This window comes from Eretmochelys imbricata, chromosome 4, assembly GCF_965152235.1.
Source record: "Eretmochelys imbricata isolate rEreImb1 chromosome 4, rEreImb1.hap1, whole genome shotgun sequence".
NCBI lineage: Eukaryota > Metazoa > Chordata > Testudines > Cheloniidae > Eretmochelys > Eretmochelys imbricata.
Genome location: NC_135575.1, coordinates 87454427 through 87475502, shown reverse-complemented (window position 1 = coordinate 87475502; position 21076 = coordinate 87454427). Strand labels below are relative to the sequence as shown.

General features: G+C 37.6%; 1 protein-coding gene across 10 annotated transcripts in view; it reads left to right on the top strand.

Annotated features, from left to right (window-relative positions):
* Window positions 1-21076, top strand: part of PCM1 (pericentriolar material 1) — an 88298-nt gene that overhangs the window by 12508 nt on the left and 54714 nt on the right. For 6 of the 10 annotated variants that reach the window (XM_077815571.1, XM_077815568.1, XM_077815569.1 and 3 more), the window contains exons 5-11: window positions 113-283; window positions 473-589; window positions 5452-5629; window positions 9633-9742; window positions 10567-10783; window positions 19412-19613; window positions 20037-20210. In XM_077815571.1, the coding sequence (XP_077671697.1) occupies window positions 113-283; window positions 473-589; window positions 5452-5629; window positions 9633-9742; window positions 10567-10783; window positions 19412-19613; window positions 20037-20210 (1169 nt within the window). The remainder of the gene's footprint in view (window positions 1-112; window positions 284-472; window positions 590-5451; window positions 5630-9632; window positions 9743-10566; window positions 10784-19411; window positions 19614-20036; window positions 20211-21076) is intronic. The other 4 variants (XM_077815572.1, XM_077815570.1, XM_077815575.1 and 1 more) reach the window with 2 other exon arrangements.

Sequence of the window (21076 nt, the reverse complement as noted above, 5' to 3'; positions counted from 1 at the left end):
TTTTATTTACCTAGGTGTGGTATAAATTAAATTATCACCCTCATGTCTTATGGATCACAAATATCAAAACTATTGATGAACTTACTGAATAATTTCAATGTCTTCTCTGCAGATTGTGAGCAGACTAGTTCAAATTCGTGACTATATTGCTAAGGCCAGCTCCATGCGGGATGATCTTGTAGAGAAAAATGAAAGATCTGCTAATGTTGAGCGCTTGTCACATCTCATAGACCATCTTAAAGAACAAGAAAAATCCTATCTGAAATTTTTGCAAAAGATGCTTGTAAGTTTCAGAGCCTTAAAAATAGATATGTCTCTCTTAAGCAATGTGAGAAAACTTTAAGGAGTCAATCATTGGCATTTTGATGGTACTGCTGGGGGAGTTAACTTCAAGATACAGTGCCGTCCATAATAATTCATTTTTACTACCCCATTTATATAGCTTTTGATTTATGCCCCTAAAATATTTCAGGCTAGAGAAAATGAGGAGGAGGATGTTCGGACTATAGATTCAGCTGTGGGATCTGGTTCTGTAGCTGAGAGCACATCGCTAAACATAGATGTGCAGTCTGAGGCTTCAGATACCACGGTAAGCTGCTTTTAGTAATTAAGGTGCTAGAAATGAAGACTTGTTTTTTCTTTTCCTGACTGATACTTGATAGTATTGTTAATCTGAAATTCAGTTCAAGGAGACTTAAACCCCCCAAACTCTCAATGATGTATATTTTTAAAAAGTTTGTTTTTTAAAAGCTTCTGTTGTAGCAGTTTTACTTTTTGGTAGCTTATGAATCTTTTAAATAGTTCTAGGGGTTAAATATGTATCTGGCCTATTAATGCAGAAAGGACTAGTTTTCAAAGCTGTTTTCGGTAAGTGGTGTGCTTCCAGTACAGGGGGAATTGAAGGGTAATGGAAGAGTGGAAATGGTTCACTATCATGGGTTGTTGCTATAGAAAGCATAAGTATATCTATAGTGATACCATAAAAAGCATTGCTCTAGGACGGGGGTTCCCAACCTCTTTCATTGAGTGGGCCACCTCTTATTAGAGTGTCTTATGGACTCTGGCGTTTCTACATATATACACTCATGATTGCATAGACCATCTCCTCTCCCATTTGTGATCACATAACTTTCCTGTGGCAATTTCAGCAGTTGCTCACGTGGAAAAGAACATTGAATTCTTCCTAATTTTTTTATCTCCTTTTAAATAAAATTTAAGCATCTGTGTATATGGCATTGACTCTTTGTTTCCAGCCAGCGTGCTGTGGACCATCAGCAAAGTGCTCCACAGACTATGGGTTGGAATGTGTGTTCTAGGAAGTTAAAAGTAGTGTTTAAATAAAGAATACAGAGGTACTTGATTAAAAGTCAGAATGAAACCAGACAGTCTCTCAATCTAATATCAAAGTCCTGCAAGATGTTCTTGTTTTTATCGGGTCTTTCAGAATGATAACATTGTAGAGATTAAACATCTACATCTAACTTTTTAATGTTGTTTAAAATGTGAAAAAATAACCAATACTGATAGAAATATATATCCATGTAGAATTCTCGTAAACAAAGCTTGTATCTTGTTGTTTATACAGAAAGCATATTTTTTCATTTTTATGTGTGTGGCTTTAAGAATTTTGGAATTAGGTTTCTTTTATAATATAGTTCTTTGAAATATTAAAAGTATCTCTATAATTACATGATACAGTGATATTTGGAATCCTGTCATTTAAAAAAAATTTAATAAAGGAAATTGAAAATACAGTAAAATTAATTAAACAAGCGAAGACTTATTTCAAGTAATAGTTTGCCATATATAATAAATAAGAGACAAATGAACTAGGTAAGCAATGTTATAGTTTAAAAATGCATGTTAAACAGGAGTGTGTTCTAAATGTAACCTACTAAACTATTTAATAAAGGAAGTATCTTTTAGTCTGAAAATTCGGCCCTGCATTGAGGACAAACTAGGGAATTCAGCTTCACAAGGACAGGTTTCAGACATTGACGTTACAACAAGTCCAAAAGGGAAAGGTGACAAAGCTGCTCTGAATGGCAGGGAAATCTGGCCTATTAGGATTGGATTACCCTCACAGGTACTCTTCAGAATATTAACTTGGCAAGTCTCCAAAATAGGGTCTGTACTTGCTGATTTTCTTTTTCTTCCTCAGTTCCTTTGTTGCTAAAGCGCTTTAAAACATACTAATATTTGTAATGAACAATTACTTTTTTCTCTCATTCTTTTCATACAGAAGCTTCTGGTGTTTAATGCTTTAGTTACCACTATAACAATAGATCTGTCTGTCTTAACTGTGTTTGGCTAAATTCTCATTGAATGTCTCTTCTTCTTCATGTTGACTTGTTTTGGGAAGTGGAGATTTTATAAAAATGAGTTTTTACTAATCTCCTCCTTCAACCCAACATATGTTCTTTTTTTATTAGTGAGGGGTATAAATCTAACTCTATGTCCAGCTATTAATCTAACTTTTTGTAACCACAGCTTGCCACTTCAGGTTCATGCCTTGATGCAATTGCACTCTGATTTCTGGGAAAGTGTTTTTAAATTGGCTTAATGTAGTGTCATTTTAGATAATTCACACTTAGATCTGTTAATTTTCATGCTATTAATCTGCCTGAAAGAACGTAATAACAAACATCTTGTGTAGAGAAAGTGTAGTGGAAGATCAAAAACTTCTGTTGCCCCAAGGAAAAATATGATCTGTAATAAACTCTCTACAGAGGATAAACTGTGCATGCCTGTTGCAGTACCCAGTTATACCTGCAGGGAAAAACGCATTTGTGGGGGTCAGTGCCTTAAAAACCGTGTTTTGAGATGTGTCCAGTCCTCCTGTGATTTTTTTTTCAATAAATATTTTTGTAATTGAATTTTTAGTGCTCCATCTTTTTTGTTTAAACTCAAATTGTTTAAATACATTATTTGAATACAGTAACTCCTCGCTGAACATTGTAGTTATGTGCCTGAAAAATGTGACACTCTGACATTAGTCCCCCCTCTTTCCTCCCTCCCCTGCACAGAAAACAGGAGGCTCTCTGGGGGCAGCTCAAAGGCAGAGGCAGGAGCAGCACATGGCAGTGTGGGGAGGGACAGCTGAACTGCCGGCAATTGGTAGCCTGCTGGGCTTAGGAAGCTGATGGGGTGGCTGCCAGTCTGCCCTGGTTCCAAGCTCCCACCAGCTAGCTGCAACAGGCTGCTCTTCCTGCAAGCATTGGACAAAGCAGGTGGCTGCCAAACAACATTAAGGGAGCATTGCACAACTTTAAACGAGCACGTTCCTTAATTGATCAGCAACGAAACAATGTTAACCGGAATGACTTTAAGTGAGGAGTTACTGTATTTCTATACCCTTAAAATAGCAAATTTGTCAAGCTTGAGTGCCTAATTTTAGATACCCAACTTGGGAAAAAAATTGGTCTTCGTTTTAATGAGTATAGATGCCTCTGATATGCTTGAAATTAAGCTTGGTTTGTTTATCAGTTTTGGTTTTTTTCCCTCTGCCATTGATTTGACATGTGATCTTGCACAAATCACCTAATCTTTCCATGCCTCAGTTTCTCTGTCTAAAATGGGGATTTACACAGGGATTATCATTGATGTTTAGTGGTCTAGAGTCATTTGAAAGTGTTATTACATTTTTGAAGACCTTTTATTAATAATTAAATTCTGGATGTTTAAAAACAGTGGATTGAGCTGAACATGGTTTACCCCTTAAAACACTGATTTTTGGAGATTGACATTTCTGATGCCTAGGCTGAGAAGGAGTTGTTGCTCACTGCATTCTGGGATCCACACTGTCTGCTAGGGGGGCAAGAAGCAGCACCCCAGCTACAAAGTTAATTTACTGTCCATTAAAGTACTTGACCTTGCTTTTTCCAACAACTTCCAAACTCTGTGGGAGTACCTCTGCAGTAGGGCCAAGTACTTTAATATATGCAAGCATATTCTTCAATGTAGGAATTTTTCACAATTCAGATACATAGTTGCTTACAGTAGGCACTCGACACTAGATGGCAGGTGAATTTTTTTGCTTTAGGAGTGGGACTTTCAGCTTGGCAAATATTTAAAAATTCATAATACTGGTATTTTTGTAGTCCATCTTCCTACTGTGAAAATGCAGTTTCAAACTTGATGCAGAGTTGTAGACTACATATGGTTTTATGGAATGAGAAACAATTTGTTGCAAAATTGTGTGGTGAAAGAGAAAGCTTTGAGGTGAGTGAATCATTTTGGACCTTGAATCTTATTGAGGCAGGGTCCAGTGGTGCTTCTTTGGGTTGGCAGCTGCGTAACGAGTACTTGTGAACAGATCATTCAGTTTCTGTTTTTGCTCTACGCTGGACTGTTAAGCCAGTATAGGAAATGAAGAGGATCAGGTAGATATTTTTAAAAAGTGTTTACTGCAGAGACTCTTTAAAACAAGTTCAACAGCAAACAGAAGTCTTTGCTTTTTTGCTATTTTAATTCAGTATCTTGAATTGCATTTTATATCCATCAGGGATTGAGGGAAGGAGTACTCTTATGGCTTTGTGGTTATATACTTTTTGTGTTAATGAATTTATAAACAAAGTGTAGTTAAAGGAAGAAACGTGCAAGTTTTTAGTTTTGTAATCTGCTTGTGGAAGGTGCTGAGTTGGTAGACCCGAAGACAAAAGAACGTTACTTATCTGCAAGGCATTGTGCAGCATGGTTGTTGGCAGTAAGAGCTTTTCCCTAAAAGGACTCAAACTTAGTCTAGAAGAACTTGCTTTAAGTGTGAAGAGACTATAGTTAAGTATTCACCTCTTTACACTTCTCAAGACTAACAGTTCAGGTTTTCATTGAGCTGTTAAGGTTCTGCTTACATTAAGATGCCATTGTATTACTATTTTCAGAGTAGCAGCCGTGTTAGTCTGTATCCGCAAAAAGAACAGGAGTACTTGTGGCACCTTAGAGACTAACAAATTTATTTGAGCATAAGCTTTTGCGGGCTACAGCCCACTTCATCGGATGCATAGAATGGAACGTATAGTAAGAAGATTATATATATATAATCTATATATATTATATATTATATATATATAATCTTCTTACTATACGTTCCATTCTATGCATCCGATGAAGTGGGCTGTAGCCCGCAAAAGCTTATGCTCAAATAAATTTGTTATATATATATATATATATATGTGTGTGTGTGTGTGTGTGTGTGTGTGTGGAAGTTTCCATACTTACAGTTTGGATGGCAACTTCCACCTTCTCTGTATGTGTGTGTATATATATCTATATCTTCTTACTATACGTTCCATTCTATGCATCCGATGAAGTGGGCTGTAGCCCGCGAAAGCTTATGCTCTAATAAATTTGTTAGTCTCTAAGGTGCCACAAGTACTCCTGTTCTTTTTGTGTATTACTATTGCAGAGTTATCAAATTCCACAGCTATGGTGGTATCCTTTATTATCTTCCAGGCCAGAGACCCCCAGCAGGAGGCTAAAGAGGAGCTAGAGAATTTGAAGAAGCAACATGACCTGTTAACAAGGATGTTACAACAACAGGAACAGCTGAAAGCGCTTCAGGGAAGACAAGCTGCTCTTCTTGCTCTGCAGCATAAAGCAGAGCAGGCAATTGCTGTCATGGATGATTCTGGTATGTGGAAGGACAAGAGTATATAATGATAAATTGATATATTGATTGATTTAAAACTGACACTCTGAATTTAAAAAAAATAATATTAAAGTATAAATGTACCACACAATTAAAAAAAATGTTCTGGATATATTCTTAAGCTTGTACATTCTGTGCCTTATATAAAATACCTGTAATATTTGGAGTATTACTGCAGGACTGCCATTTGGTGGGAGAACTTAATTTAAATATTTTTAATATGTTATTAGGTAGCAAGGCTACAAACTTAAAACTAGGACGGTCGATTACTCGCAGTTAAAGCAGGCGATTAACTCAAATTAATCGCAATAAAAAAATTAATCACTATTAATTGCTGTTTGAATCTCACTGTTTAAACAATAGAATACCAATAGCAATTTATTAAATATTTTGGACAAATATTTGTAACGTAAAAATGATAGAGTATTTTTCAATTCACCTCATACAAGTACTGTAGTGCAATCTTTGTCCTGAGTGCAGTTTACAAATGTAGATTTTTTTTTTGTTACATAACGGCACTCAAAAACAAAACAATGTAAACCTTCAGAGCTTACAAATCCACTCAGTCCTACTTCTTGTTCAGCCAATTGCTAAGACAAACAAGATTGTTTACATTTAGAGGAGATAATGCTGCCCTCTTCTTATTTAAAATGTCACCTGAAAGTGAGAACAGGCATTAGCATGGCACTTTTGTAGCTGGCATTGCAAGGTATTTCCAAATTGAGCGATTGGATGAACAAGAAGTAGGACTGAGTGGACTTGCAGGCTCTAAAATTTTACATTGTTTTATTTTTAATGCAGTTTTTTAACATAATTCTACATTTGTAAGTTCAACTTTTATGATAGAGATTGTACTACAGTACTTGTATTAGGTGAATTGAAAAATACTATTTCTTTTCTTTTTTATACTGCAAATACTTGTAATCAAAAATATACAGTGAGTACTATACACTCTGTATTCTGTTGTAATTGAAATCAATATATTTGAAAATGTAGAAAACATCCAAAAATATTTAAATAAATGGTATTCTATTATTTTTTAACAGTGCGATTAATTTAATCTTTTAATAGATGGACTTCCCTACTTAAAACCCTAAGTTCCTTCCTGGTACTTTGAGATGAGCCACCAAAGTTTACTTTAAAAACTCAAAAATGTATTTTTTTTTTAAACCTTCCTTGTATAAGGAAGAACAGAACAATTATAAATTTGATTACCATATCTAAACCAAATATAAAACTAGATTTCAGATTCTAAAGAATCTGAATTGTAGACTTGCCTCCAACTGTTAAACACATCACAACCACTATGAAGATAAGTGTTGTTCCATTATAAACCTGTACTTTAATACTTCCTTAACGTTGTCAAAAGAATCGTTGGGGTTGAAACTTATCACATTTGGTCTCTGCCGAAAGATAGATTATTTTGGAAAGTATGAACAGAAGTGGTTTGAGATCAGCGTTAAACAACCTCTAATAATAATAAACGATTTGAAAGTTAGATGGTTATGGTTTCCGATCTGCTTACCATCCTCACAGAGTGTGTACCATTCTTGTTTTTAAAAGCTTGTTTAGTAAATTTCTAATTGGGAGAAAATCATTTTAAAATTGTTTTGACTTCAAATTTCCCTTTGCCTAACTTCTACCTTGTTGTTTTTAGAAATGGAGTGCATTGCTTGTGACATCACACACAAGAATAGCATCAACAAACTGACAAGCAAAATTGTAGCCTAGGGCTCTGCCTGTAGTAATTGGTCTCTTCCTGTGTCCTCTCCTAACAAGCCAGCTTTGAGGTGGGATAGAAGGACCATACAGGATGGTTTTGCTTTGAGATGGAATGATCCTCCAGACAGCTAGTAGAACATAAGAACAGCCATACTGGGTCAGACTAATGGTCCATCTAGCTCAGTATCCTGTCTTTCGACAGTGGCCAGTGCCAGGTCAGAGGGAGTGAACAGAATAGGCAATCATCAGGTGATCCATCTACTGTCACCCATTCCCAGCTTCTGACAAAGAGGCTAGAGACATTCAGAGCATGGTGTTGCATCCCTGCCCATCCTGGCTAATAGCCAATGATGGACCCATACTCTGTGAACTTATCTAATTCTTTTTTGAATCCTGTTATAGTTTTGGTCTTCACAACATCCCCTGGCAAAGAGTTTCACAGGTTGACTGTGTGTTGTGTGAAGAAGTACTTCCTTTTCTTTCTTTTAAACCTGCTGCCTATTTTCATTGGGTGACCCATACTTCTTGTGCTTTGTGAAGGAGTAAGTAACATTTCCTTCATCACTTTATTCACATCATTCATGATTCTATAGATTTCTATCATATCCTCCCTTAGTCATCTCTCTTCCAATCTGAAAAGTCCCAGTCTTTTTAATCTTTCCTCCTAGGGAGATTGTTCCATACCCTTAATCATTTTTGTTGTCCTCTGTACCTTTTCCAATTCTAATATATATAGATAATAAGACAGAAAATATTATAATGTCACTATATAAATCCATGTTATGCCCACACCTTGAATACTGGCTGAAGTTCCGGTTGCCCAGTCTCAAAGATAGAGCATACCATGGTTCTGGGGAAGGCATTTCTTCCTTGCAGGTCTTCTGAATCAGCTTCTGGGCATATTCAGCTCTGCCTTATGGTGTCTTTTGTCCTAAACAAACTTCCCAGTACTAGTAGAAATCTGAAGTTCTATACTCCTCTCCCCTACAGAAATAACCTCTCTTCATAGGAGGAGGTGGTTGTGGACAGAGGAGAGGCTTATTCTCTGTTCCCTGGTGCTACTCTTATTTGTGTCGCATTTGTCCTGGTGGTACTCAGAGCAGCATCCCACTAACCCTTGTGTTGAAAAAGGTAGAAGAAGCCAGGACTGGGAAAAGGAAAAAAAAAAATTGTGTAAAATTAAATAAATGTAACGTTTTAAAAATAAATCCAATTAAGGGTTTACTAAACAAACGATTCATGTGAAGTTAAAAATAGGCCAGACACCCATACTTTTGTATGGCTAAAAATGGTGGCTATTTAAGGTCCTGGTCTGTGTTGACAAGTGACTGTTTTTAAAGTAATATTGTAGAGTTCTCCATTTGTCTTGATTTCCATATCAAACGTGTTTTTACAAGTAAAAATGTGCCTTTTTTCCTAACTGCCAGCTCTGCAAATCAGATTTGAATGTCAAGATGAGGTATTTCCTCCTAGCATACCATGGTCAGTAAAGGTTCTGAGGCCAAATTATATTATTGTCTTCGACTGTAACTGACTGGAACACAGAGTTCTGTTGATATATGAGAAGTATGCTATCCAGCTCGTTGTTCTTAGCTGTGTTGGTTCTGAAGGGACATACAGTTTTTAAACAAAACAAAAAACACAACAAAAACTGAACTTAACTGATTTTTGAGGGGGGGAAACAAAAAACAAACCCCAAACGCAAAACAGATCTGTTGAACAAGGTACACTTTTGCATAGTCAGCCTCAATCAATGTACAATTTCACTGCGAAAACTATGTCTACACTACGCTGCGGACCTTACAGTGGCACAGGTGTGCTGCAGTAAGGTCTCCTGTGCAGCTGCTCTGTGCTGGTGGGAGAGAGCTCTCCTGCCAGCATAATTGAACCATCCCCAACAAGCACCCTTAGCTATGTTTGCAGGAGAGTCTCTCCTGCTGACGTAGCACTGTTCACACTAGCACTTTTGTCAGTGAAACTGATGTTGTAGACATAAGCCCAAGTGATGATTTCTTTCTGGGGTTGGGAACGATTTTTTTTTTTTTTGACATCTGTTTTTCTAAGGATTACTTCAGAAGTTTGTTTGATTTAAATTTCTATAATGTGCGCACAGCGTTTGGTTAGTTCAGTTGAAAAAATAAGATAAATTTGTCCAACCAGTGCTGTATGTTAATAGATATGGTATATACTTATTTTGAAATCTTAAACCATTTTCTCTAATTTACCTTTTAGTTTAATGTTTTGGACTTACTGTTTTGTGTAGTTGTAACAGAGACCACAGGTAGCATTTCAGGAGTGAGTCTTACATCTGAACTAAATGAAGAATTAAATGAGCTAATCCAGCGTTTTCACAATCAGCTTCATGAATCTCAGGTAACTTTTTTTTTATATAGTGTTGCTATGTATATTTTAGTTCATTTTCCCTATAAGGGTCTTAAAAATACTAGAATAAATAGGTTTATTTACAAAGCTATTCTGACTTAGTTTTCAGTATACTTTCTCACACAGTGAGAGTGATTGCTGTTTGATAACATTTTATTAAATCTTCGGGGCAGTAATATGCAGTTTAAAAGATTTTGTTTCTTAGATCTTGTTTCTGTGATGCACAAAATTTAAGCTTTTTGTATTGCTACCTCTTAAATGCCTATACTTGTCTGACTTGCTGAGGTATGGTTTCTTCTAATTATGTTTTCAATAACATGCCCTGTAGGTTACTTACATAACTCATAACAAGAATTGTATGTATGGCCACAGGTTTAAGACACAATATTCAGTTAAAAAAAACCCTACAACGTGTTTGAAATTTATTATATGTAAACCTTAACTGGATTTGATTGTAAAGTTTTTTTGGTTTTGCTTTTATTCCAATTGATGCTTCCTATGTTTTACTTTGGATAGAAGCGGTCATTCATTGACTGTTAAAAGCTTAGTGTCAGTTTATACCTGGTTCTTTCTTGGAAGCCAAGAGCAACAGTTCCACATCATAGTACTAGTTATTATGCAGTTGGAATTATATAAGAGCTAACTATTGTTTAGTTTGAGAACCTTGGTTTTCTGTTATGGAGCTCTTAGCACTAGCCTTTTTAAGAAGTTAAATGAGGTATTTTTTGACTTTTATGGAGTTGGGAGAGGTAACTAGCAAATTATTATGGCATCTTCATAGTACTTGTAGTAAAATGAAGTTTGTTTGTTTTTAGACTCAACCTGTGCCAGATAATAGAAGGCAAGCAGAAAGTCTTTCACTTACTAGAGAGATTTCACAAAGTAGAAATTCTTCTATGTCACAGCACTTATCTGATGAGAAAGCACAACTTTTTAGCAAGATGAGAATGTTGCAGGGTAAAAAACAAAAAATGGACAAGTTGTTAGGGGAACTTCATACGCTTCGTGACGAGCATCTAAACAACTCCTCCTGTAAGTAAATGTATGCAGAACTCACTTTAAACTGGATTTGTTTAATGTAGTTTATAGTCCTTTTGAACATAATGTGCAACTAATGATTCAGAATTGTCACTGATCTTAGTACATGGAAGTATTGTTTGTAGTATTGTTGTAGCTGTGTTGGTCCCAGGACACGACAGAGACAAGGTGAGGGAGGTAATACCTTTTATTGGACCTGTTGGTGAAATGGACTAGCTTTCAAGCTTCATACAGCTCTTCCTGCAACCTGTGTGAACCTCTTATAGTTAACCATGTGTCCCATCTTATATTTAGCTTAGACAGTCTGGTTACTTTCTCCAGACCTGAGGAAAAGCTCTGTGTTTGAAAGCGTGTCCCTTCCACCAGCAGGAATTGGTTCAATAAAAGATATTACTTCACCCATCTTGTCTTTCTCCTGGAAGTATTGTCATTTGTGTAGCTTTCAGTAATAACAAATTTTAGTTAAATGTTTCCTTTTTAATGTAGAGATTTAAATACAGAACAAGGAATGTTTTTTTTCTGTGGTAATAATCTTTTGCTTTATTATAATATGAAAGTCCACCAAACTGATTTAGTGAAGAATCTGACTACAGAACTCTGTAACTGTGGAAATACCCTATATTACAGACAAAAAGTGCATTTTAATGTGATTTCTTCAGTAACTTCCCCCAGTGTCTTGAAAATAATTAAATTTAATTGCTTTCTTTAGGTTAAAATGATTGCATTGAACCTCAGTGATAGGTTGCTCCCTCTGTTAATAGCAGTTTTTGTGGCTAAGTTCCTGAAATGTTTGGGAAGGTTTACACTAACAGAGATCTGTAAAGTTTAACCTTTGTGCTTTAGAATGGCTAAGACTTAAAGGGACACAGAGTTAAATAGTTTCAGTGCTATGCTTTGCCCTGAATTCCTGGCCAACATTTGTGGTGTTAAAACTCTCACTTTCCTATCTTGTAAATATTTGTCTTCTCTCACTAAAAGGCCAAAACAAATGGTAGAAACTGAATATATAGGGACAAACAATGAACTTTACTGTATACACACTTCTGTCAAATGCATACAGTAAATTACAAAGATTTTTTTCTCTAATCTTTGTCATTTTGTGTTTTGTAATAAAAGGTAAAATTTCATTTTCAAAATTTTATTTTCAATTCTTTGTTCCTTTAATATAACTGTTTTTTAAATTGGCATACTTCCTAGGGAATTTTTTTGTTTGCTTATTTTGATCTACACACTTGGTATTTAGTTCTTTATGTACAACAGACAGGAACTTTACAGTTGTACTGACTGACTTTTCTCGTTAAGATAAGTTTGCCAGTTTCTGCTCCTCACACCCTCCGTGACTAGCTGTTTAAATGTTTGAGTGGCTTGGTTTCTCTCCATGTGGCATTCTTGTCTTCCTCATTGTCCTGGGAATAATATTCTGGCTTCTAGTTTTCTTTAAGACACAGGTGTTAAAAACTTTGTAAGGGCCCAGAGGTTTCAGAAACTTGATTCAGGGCTTTTGTTTTAAGGTTGGGTGATTCAGCAACAGAGTTTTAAATGTGACTTTGAAGTTGTAAAGGTGCCTAGGATGAGGATCCTGCCCCTGCCAAGTTTTCAGGCAAGGTTTTCTGCTGTAATTATGGGAGAGACTAATTAATTCACTCCTGAATAGAAGATAGCTGTTCACTGTTCCCGGCCAATGGGAGCTGTGGGAAGTGGCAGCCAGCATGTCCCTGCAGCCTGTGCCACTTCCTGCAGCTCCCATTGGCCGGGAATGGTGAACCACGGCCAATGGGAGCTGTGGGCGGCTGTGCCTGCGGACAGTCAATGTAAATAAACTGTCTTGCGGCCAGCCAGTGGATTACCCTGACAGGCTGCAGGTTGCCCACCACTGTCCTAGAGGTAGGTTGTCAGATTTGAAATATCTGTTCACATGAAGAAGGCTAGCTAAAAGATAGCCACTGTTGGCAGTGCCAAATTCCAGGCATCAGATTTCCAAGATCTGTCTGATTCTGACATGGCCTCTGTGGTTCCATCATTGAATCCCAACTTGGTTTCGATTTCAACTTAAGACCAGAGGTGCAGAACTGAATATATTTTGCTGGATCTGGTACTCTCCAGGTCTGTGGGGCCAGCTTCTTCCTACAGTCCTGTTCTGAAGGTCATCCTTAGATCCAAAGAGATTATTTACTGTGGTGGCTAATGTGCACCCTCCTGGTTCTGAATGCTCCATGGATCTGCGTGAGACGCTAATGGCTACGAGGAAGATACAGGCTTCTTCAGTTCTGTGTTCTGCTTCCTCTTCACCTTAAAGTAGAAGAGCAGAGGAGCTTTGTTAGTCTTTCTCCAGAGAAATTTATGCCACGTCCTCTTCTGAAGTCTCCTACAAGGGTCTCCAGGCAGAGCTTTCTCACCTTTTATTGCTCTTCATCTTTGGATTCTGTTTATATGTCTGGTGAGTTCCGTAGAGGATCTGAAGTCGGATCCTCAGGGGGAGGAGGGTAGAGGAAGAATTAAGAGACCTGATTTGTGCCCCCTCAGTTTGGGTTTCCCCTCTCCAGTGTTGTTCCTCCTCCTTGTGGGCAAGTAACTGGATCCCAGCTACTGGAGAGACTGGCAATCCTGGTCTCAGTGGCCTCACTGGATTCAATCACCGGACTTTTTAAATTACCTCCTTATTAGATGAAGAGGCAGTGTTTCATTGGTTAAGTGTTCGGTGGCTGAGCAATCCTTGGATCCAGTTCCATCAGATCAATCTGTAGCTCAGACAGTGCTTTTCTGAAGAGCAGGATGAGGAGATAGGGCCTCTTTTTGAATGAGAGCAGATGGATACAGACTTTAACCTGTATTTGTTTCTTGATGAGCATGTGAGTGGTGCTTCTGCATCATCTCATTTTGAGGACAGTTTGCAATTTCATGACCTGGTGGACCACATGGCATTCACATTGAACTTTTACCACCTTTGACTGTGGACGAAAATTCTCACCTGGTATTTGATGTTCTTGGGTTTGCCTCTAGGAATAGAATATCATTGCCCATGCTGGATAGTCTCCTGTAGCCTGCTAGGACTGTTTGGATGATCTCTGCTTCCTGTCCACCTATTTCTAAATGAAAACCAGATAAATTGTATGAGATAACCCGGGAGGGGGCGTGGTGTGTTTTTGTTGGTTTGTTCATTCACCCTTTACTTAATTCACTGGTGGTGGCTGCTGCCAGTAATAGACTTAGGTCCAGTCAGGCCCATCAACTATTGGTGAGTGAAAGGGAAAAAAGATCTGTGTTGTTTGTTTTTCCCCTTCTTCCTCTTCTCTTGGTATTAATGAGGCTAATTACTAGGTGCTCATGGCCTGTTGCCAATTCCATCTGTGAGGAAAGATGGCTGCATTTTGTTCAGGATTTGTCAGATAACAGAAGGCTGGCAAATATTATTTTGATGGTGGCTCAAAATATGGTGAAACATGCGCTCAGGCTTCGTCTGATGCTTCAGACTCTGCCACTAAAGCATTGACATATACAGTTACCTTAAAGAGATGTGCATGGTTTCATTCCTCTTCATTGACTCTGGATACCAAAATTTAAGTGGAAGATCTTCCTTATGATGGGGGATGGTCTTTTCAGCAACAAGATCAACAAATTGTTGGAGAAATTAAAGGATACTAAATCCACTGCTCAATAACTGGGTCTTCATCTCTTGCTCAGAAGAAGATGCCATCTTTCCTCTATCAGAGACTGGTTTACCCTCCAATCAGACACATCGGCAATATCATAAGGAAGCTTGTTGCAGAGCCAGCACAAGAAAGTGGACTTTCAGTACAGACATAAGACAAAACAACCTGCTCTTTCCTCTTTGGCTTCCTCAACTACCAGGCCTCAGATTTGATGGGAAGACTAAGCATCACGAACCAATTAATGTGGATCCCTCCCTTCTGTTGTTTGGAGACAGGATAGCCCTTTAAGTAACAATTGAAGGCTTATTACATCAGACAAGTAGGTTCTAGAAATTAGGGGATGGCTAGCTGTGCAGTTTGAAAAACTGACCCCTTTCAATTTCCCCTACCTTTCCCTTTACAGTGAGCTTTCTTGCAAAGCTGTCTTTCTATAATAGGTTCAAAAATTCCTTCTGTTAGGTGCTGTCAAAGAGATTCCCAAACATCTTTGGCATCAGGGGTTTTATTCAGGATGCTTCCTGGTACAGGAAAGAAGATGGCAGATTCCTTCCAGTCTAAAATCTGGGAAGATTCAACAAATACATTCAGAAGTTCCGGTTTCAAATGCTAAACCTGACCTTCATAATCCGCTCGCTTTCAACTATGGATTGGTTCACAATTCTTGATAGAAAATGACAGCTATTTACATATACTTTTGTTTTTCTCATATTTTCAGCATTGGCTGCTGAAATCCTCTGCACGAGAGTACCTGCTACTTCACATCAACTCCACAGTCACCTTATTTACAGAGCTGGGACTGCTGCTGAGCATGAAAAAGTTGAATCTCTGCCCAACTCAGAGACTTCATTTAATAGTTCTGTGTTGGACTTGGTAACAGGAGGGGAATGACTTTTTTCCAAGAGGAAAGGTCTCTGAAGGTAGAACAATCTGTTTTAGTACATCCAGCTGAGTCTGACCCAGAAGGTGATGTAATCTCATGAGCCTTACGGCAGCAACCATTAACAAGACTCCGTGTGCTTATCTCAAATTGAGGTCAGTGTAGCCCTGGATAGCTCAGGCTTACAGACTCAATCTGGGCAGTCTTCAAATGTTTGTCATTGTGCCTCAGCACGTCCTAAATTTATTGATATGGTGGAAGACAGATCAAAAGTCCGCAGAGGAGTCTTGTTCAGTCCTTCTTCACCTTTGGTTGCGATAACCAACAATGGCTGGGGAGCTCATCTGGGTCATCCTACAGTTTGAGGCCATTGGCTGTCTCGCAGAAATTGGAATTTCTTGGAATTAAGAACCATTCACTTGGTCCTCAGATCCTTTCTTCCTCACGTAATGGGGAATGTTATTCACGTAGCAATGAACAATGCAATGGCTATGTATTACATCGACAAGCAAGGAAGCACTTATTCTTACCTGTTGTGTGTCAAGGTAGTCAATTTATGTGATTGGTGCCCTCTTCACAATGTTTGTGTGTCTGGCCTTGCATCTTACAGAGGAGAGCAGTGTGTTTAGTCGACTGTCTCTGTAAGACAGTGTACAGATGCATGAGTGGTCCTTGGAGAAAATGTCTTGAGCTATTCGATCTTTCAACTGGGATCGCTCCGTTGTAGATTTGTTTGCAACCATATTCAACAAGAAGTGTCCCCTCTGCTGTTCAAGAACAGGAAGAGACAAACAATCCAATTCAGTCATGTTCCTGCTACACTGTGGAAAGGGTCTTCTGTGTGCTTCACCCTCATTAATTTAGAAAGTGGTGAGGAAAGTACATCAGAACAAAGCAGTGATGATGCAATTGCCCAGCTTGGCTGAAACAGTAGTGGTGGTACTTCATCTGTTGGGTGGGATTCACAAAAGTCTCCCTTTGTCTCCTGATCAGCTGTCGCAACAGCAGGGCAGGATCCTTCATCAGACGGCTTGGGCTATTGACTTTGACTAATGTTGAACAATGCTGTTCCTCTGTTGTCCATGATTCCTTGTTTAATTCAAGGAAGCTGTCCACAAGAGAGTGTTTTTGAAATGGACTAGATTTGTCTCTTGGATGTTTGGGGCAAATCTGATTCTTCAGTCTCAACTTCTGTTCTGTCTGTTTTAGAGTATCTAATGTATTTGAAGTCTGAAGGCTTATCTCATGCTTCTTTAACAGTTTATTTGGCATCTGTTTCTGCTTACCATGATTTGATTGATGGTAGATGACTATTTGGACAACCCCTTCATAAACCTTTTATCTGAAATCATGCAATCTGTATTCCCATTTGAGGGTGCCAGCCCTTCCATGGGATCTCTATTTGGTCTTGACCAGACTGATGAAGCCAAGCCACCCCTTGAACCTTTGACAGAGTTCCTTATTTTATTTGTCTATTTATTATAGTTAGACCATCATCCAGAAGGGTGAGTGGATTATGTGCAGATCTGCCATTTTTTATTTTTCATAAAGACTAGGTGGCTCTTAGATCTGACCTCCATGTTTCTGCCAAAAATAGTATTGGAATTTCACTTCGATCAAACTATTAATTTACTATTTTTTCCCTTAAGCCTCCTGTTGCTAAAGGAAAATCAGTGTTACATATTTTAGATGCTAATATAGTGTGGTTAATAGTGTATATATTCAGACTATTTCCAGATTTAGTAAACAGTGTATCAGTGAATGTTGTTAATTCCTGTGCATGCTATTGTAAAATCTCTTTCTACTAGAGCAGTGCCTTAAACATGTTTCTACTGGGAAAATCTGTAAGGCTACTGCTTGGAGGTCAATCCATACTTTTACCAAACACTACGCTTTGGATTTGGCTTCAAGAGCAGATGCCAGAGTTGGTAGATAAGTGCTTTAGCCATTATTAGTACTCTGTTCCATCTGCTTGACATTTCAGCACTGCTTGTCAAACTATTCATAAGTGGGGAGTATGTAAAGCCTCTCAAAGAAGAAATAAAAGTTACTTACTTGTCACGAGAGTTCTTCAAGAGGAGTTACATAGTCATGCTTCCCACCCACCTTCCCCTCTCTTTCAGAGTCCTACCTTGGTTCTCTGGGTTAGTGGTGGAAGGAACTGAGGCAGTAAAGGGCAGACTGCCCTCTTATATAGCTTCACTCTCAAAACATTCAGGGACACTGAGAGAAGGGGAAGGAGGAGGTGCATTTGTGGTCTAGTGGCTGCTGCTTGGAGGAGGTCTGCTGTTAGGTACCACCAGGCTGCATATTACCCATAATTGTGAATAGTGTGGTTATTCTTTCAAAGCCTTAACTGATGCTGAGCTGGCAAACCTTTCTTACAGCTATCACTTATAGGTTCAGTTGTAATATCTCTGTTTACTGTTACAAATTAATTTATTAGAGCATAAACTTTCGTGGGCTACCTCCCAGTTCATCGGATGCATAGAATGGAACATATAGTAAGATATATATATTTTGATACACACATACAGATAAGTTGGAAGTTACCATCCAGACTAACACGGCTTCTACTCTGAAACCTGTTAAAATTACTTACACTAATAGTCTGATATAAAAGCTCTCCAAGAAACAACATTTGGAAGATGAGAAATATTGCCTTTCATTTTAAATGCACATATCTACAATGACAATTAAACAAAGAATTTGAAAACTTTATAAAAACAATGAGGAGTCCAGTGGCACCTTAAAGACTAACAGATTTATTTGGGCATAAGCTTTCATGGGTAAAAAAACCCCACTTCTTCAGATGCAATACAGACAAACATGGCTACCCCTCTGATACGTGAAAACCTTTTGAAATTGTACATCAATACAGATTTTTCAAATAGAGTTTGTGTATGGTTAAGAGAGAAACTATGGTAGGTTTGCAAGTTAAACTTTCTCCATTGTAAGCTTCAATACAATATACAAATAGCTAATTTATTAATAAAATTTATTTTAATATAACTAGTGGCTGATTACTAATACTTCAGTTTATTTAACTTCATTTTATAAAAAGCCATTCATTTCAAAATAATATTCCATAGCTAATGTTGAAGGCAAGTGCTGAAAAGTTAGGAAATGCCAGAATTAAGTTTTCCTTCCCACCTGAGACGCACTCTCTTGTAGCTTAGGGTTGCCTGTTTTGGTTGGATGTATTCCTGGAGATTTCATCACGACATAATCTTTAATTAGATTAATCTTTAATTCCTGGAGACAATGTAGCTTCTGCATTAAAATCTAACAACTTCCTTTTCCACGCTGCTGTGCCAGCAGCAGGGTCAGTTGAGAGCTCAGAAGAGACGTCCCTGCCCTAAAACAATTACGGGGAAAGCCAGGCTTTGTCCCTGTTAGATCTGGGCTGAAGCTTGCTCTTTGGGGATGGTACATGCGAGGTCTGCTCAGGAGCTGTGCGAGGCTTGAGTGTGCTCACTGAGGAGAGGTTTCAGAGATTTTTAGCTAATCATAGAATCTTTACTGAGCATGTTCAAACTGAAATTTTTCATATGCTTATAACTTAAACAAATTTGGGCAGATTTTTATGGGGAAAGCAAAAGTCACGTCACCAAGGCCACAGCCTTGCCAAATTTCAAGTCCCTACTACAAAGCATTGAAGTGCTAGAGCTTTTCAAAAAGATGGTTAACAGAATTTTTTAATATGGGCAAAATGTATTTTTCTCTAACTTCTTGCTTGATTATAATTGAACTCTTTTGGCTGAAATTTTCCAACCAAACTGAGTGTGAAGCAGATATCCAGCATGGAAAACTTAAGCACAAATGGTTACGGTTTGGTAAGGTTACAAGGAACTGAAAATAGGGTCTTATAATGAGAAGTGTGGGGCAAACATAATAAGCAGCACCACCAGCCCCGCCTATAATAAATGCAATGACATTTGCAAAAACTAAGAAAGATCTTTATTGCTGATCTGCATATTCTGTTAATAGTTACTATCTTTACATATTTTTATGTAAATCAAATAAGTGGCTTTTTTTTTTTGTAACTTGTTTTTAATAAGATGCCAAATTTGATACTTTCAATTTTTTTTGTAGTCTTGCCTGTGTCCGGTGCTCCTCAAAGGAGTATTGATCAAAGAAGTACAACTTCAGCTGCCTCTGCTCCTATAGGCATAGCAACTGTTGTCAATGGAGAGTCTAACAGCCTAGCATCATCTGCTCCTTATCCTCCTGATTCCATTGCTTCTCAGAATGAGAGTGAAGAGGATGACAATCTAAACCCAACAGAAAAGCTCCAGTAAAATGTTTAACAAATTTTATTATCTAATTAATTTGCTGTGATGAACTAAGTGGTTCTGTATACATTTTTGTTAGGTTTCAAGTTTTTTTCCTAAGTAGCATATTTTTGAAAGATGTAGAAAGTCTGAAATACGTAACTTAAGATAACTAGGTTATCTTATTAGTATTGTTTTCTGTGAAATATCATACAGATTAATTTGGGCTTCAGAACATCTTCAAGCAAAGATTGTTACAGATCTCAAATTATAGTAAGTTTAAATATTAATCAGTTTATGTATATTAGGACTTGGATAAAATTAAAATTTGGTTAATTTTGCTGCACTTTTTTTTGAGAGCACTGTTGAATAAAGAACTGAATACTACATTTAGGATTTTTGATCCAGTAGGGGCATGCATATAAAGTATTCTGCTTTCATTCCAGGAAACTGAATGAAGTTCGTAAGAGATTGAATGAGTTGCGTGAGTTAGTTCATTACTATGAACAGACATCTGATATGATGACTGATGCCGTGAATGAAAACACTAAAGAGGAGGACACAGGAGAATCAGAATGTGATTCTGAGCATGAGAATTCACAACCTGTTACCAATATCAGGTTACACTTTTTTTTTTATATTTTGTCTTAAATTTTGTGGCCCTTAGTTGTTGTAGGTTCTGCATAGTAAGATGGTGTGGTTAACCAAAAGTTATTAATACTTAGATTAAATTGACACTGTTTTGTGTCAGTTCATTTGAATACCCTTCATTATGCTGATAACCTAACCTTGGTTAATACAATATTTTTCTTAATCCAGTGGATAAATCATTTTAACGGTCTTCCTAAAATATACAACAGCTCTAGAATTATGCACTGTGAATTAGACCCTGTGCTGATTACACCACAAAACTCCACTAAGAACTTCATGGATAAACTATGCTTTTCATATAAATGTTATAAAGTTTTAAAATTTTGTTTCAAAATTAATGTTCCTGTTTAGATTTTATAGCATTAATATGCAACTCTTGAGACCTATTAGAATTTCAAGATAAGATACTGAAAGGATAACCAAGCACATTAAATGGCCTTATAAAATCCAAATGGAGTTCCTTGCATTCAATTTATCAGGCTGCCAACTCCTCCTTACCTCACATAGTCACAGTTAAAGATGGGATTTTCAAAGTACCTGGAAGGCTAACAAATCTAGTCTTGAGAATCAAGGCGGAAATGAATTGCAGTGTTGAGGAATGTTCATGGATATGCCCTGTCAAAGGCTTCTTCTGTTCATATTGAAGGGGTTCCGTATGTACTTGAGTGCACGGATAATCTGTCAAGTAACCAGGTCCCAAACCACGTAACATTTTGTACTTTCAGACCAGCACCTTCAACTCTACTTGAAAATCTACATGGGAGATATTTAAAAGGGGACTCTTATGCTATAGACCATCTCCTGTCTGTGATAGATGTGGGGTGTAGAGCAGAGC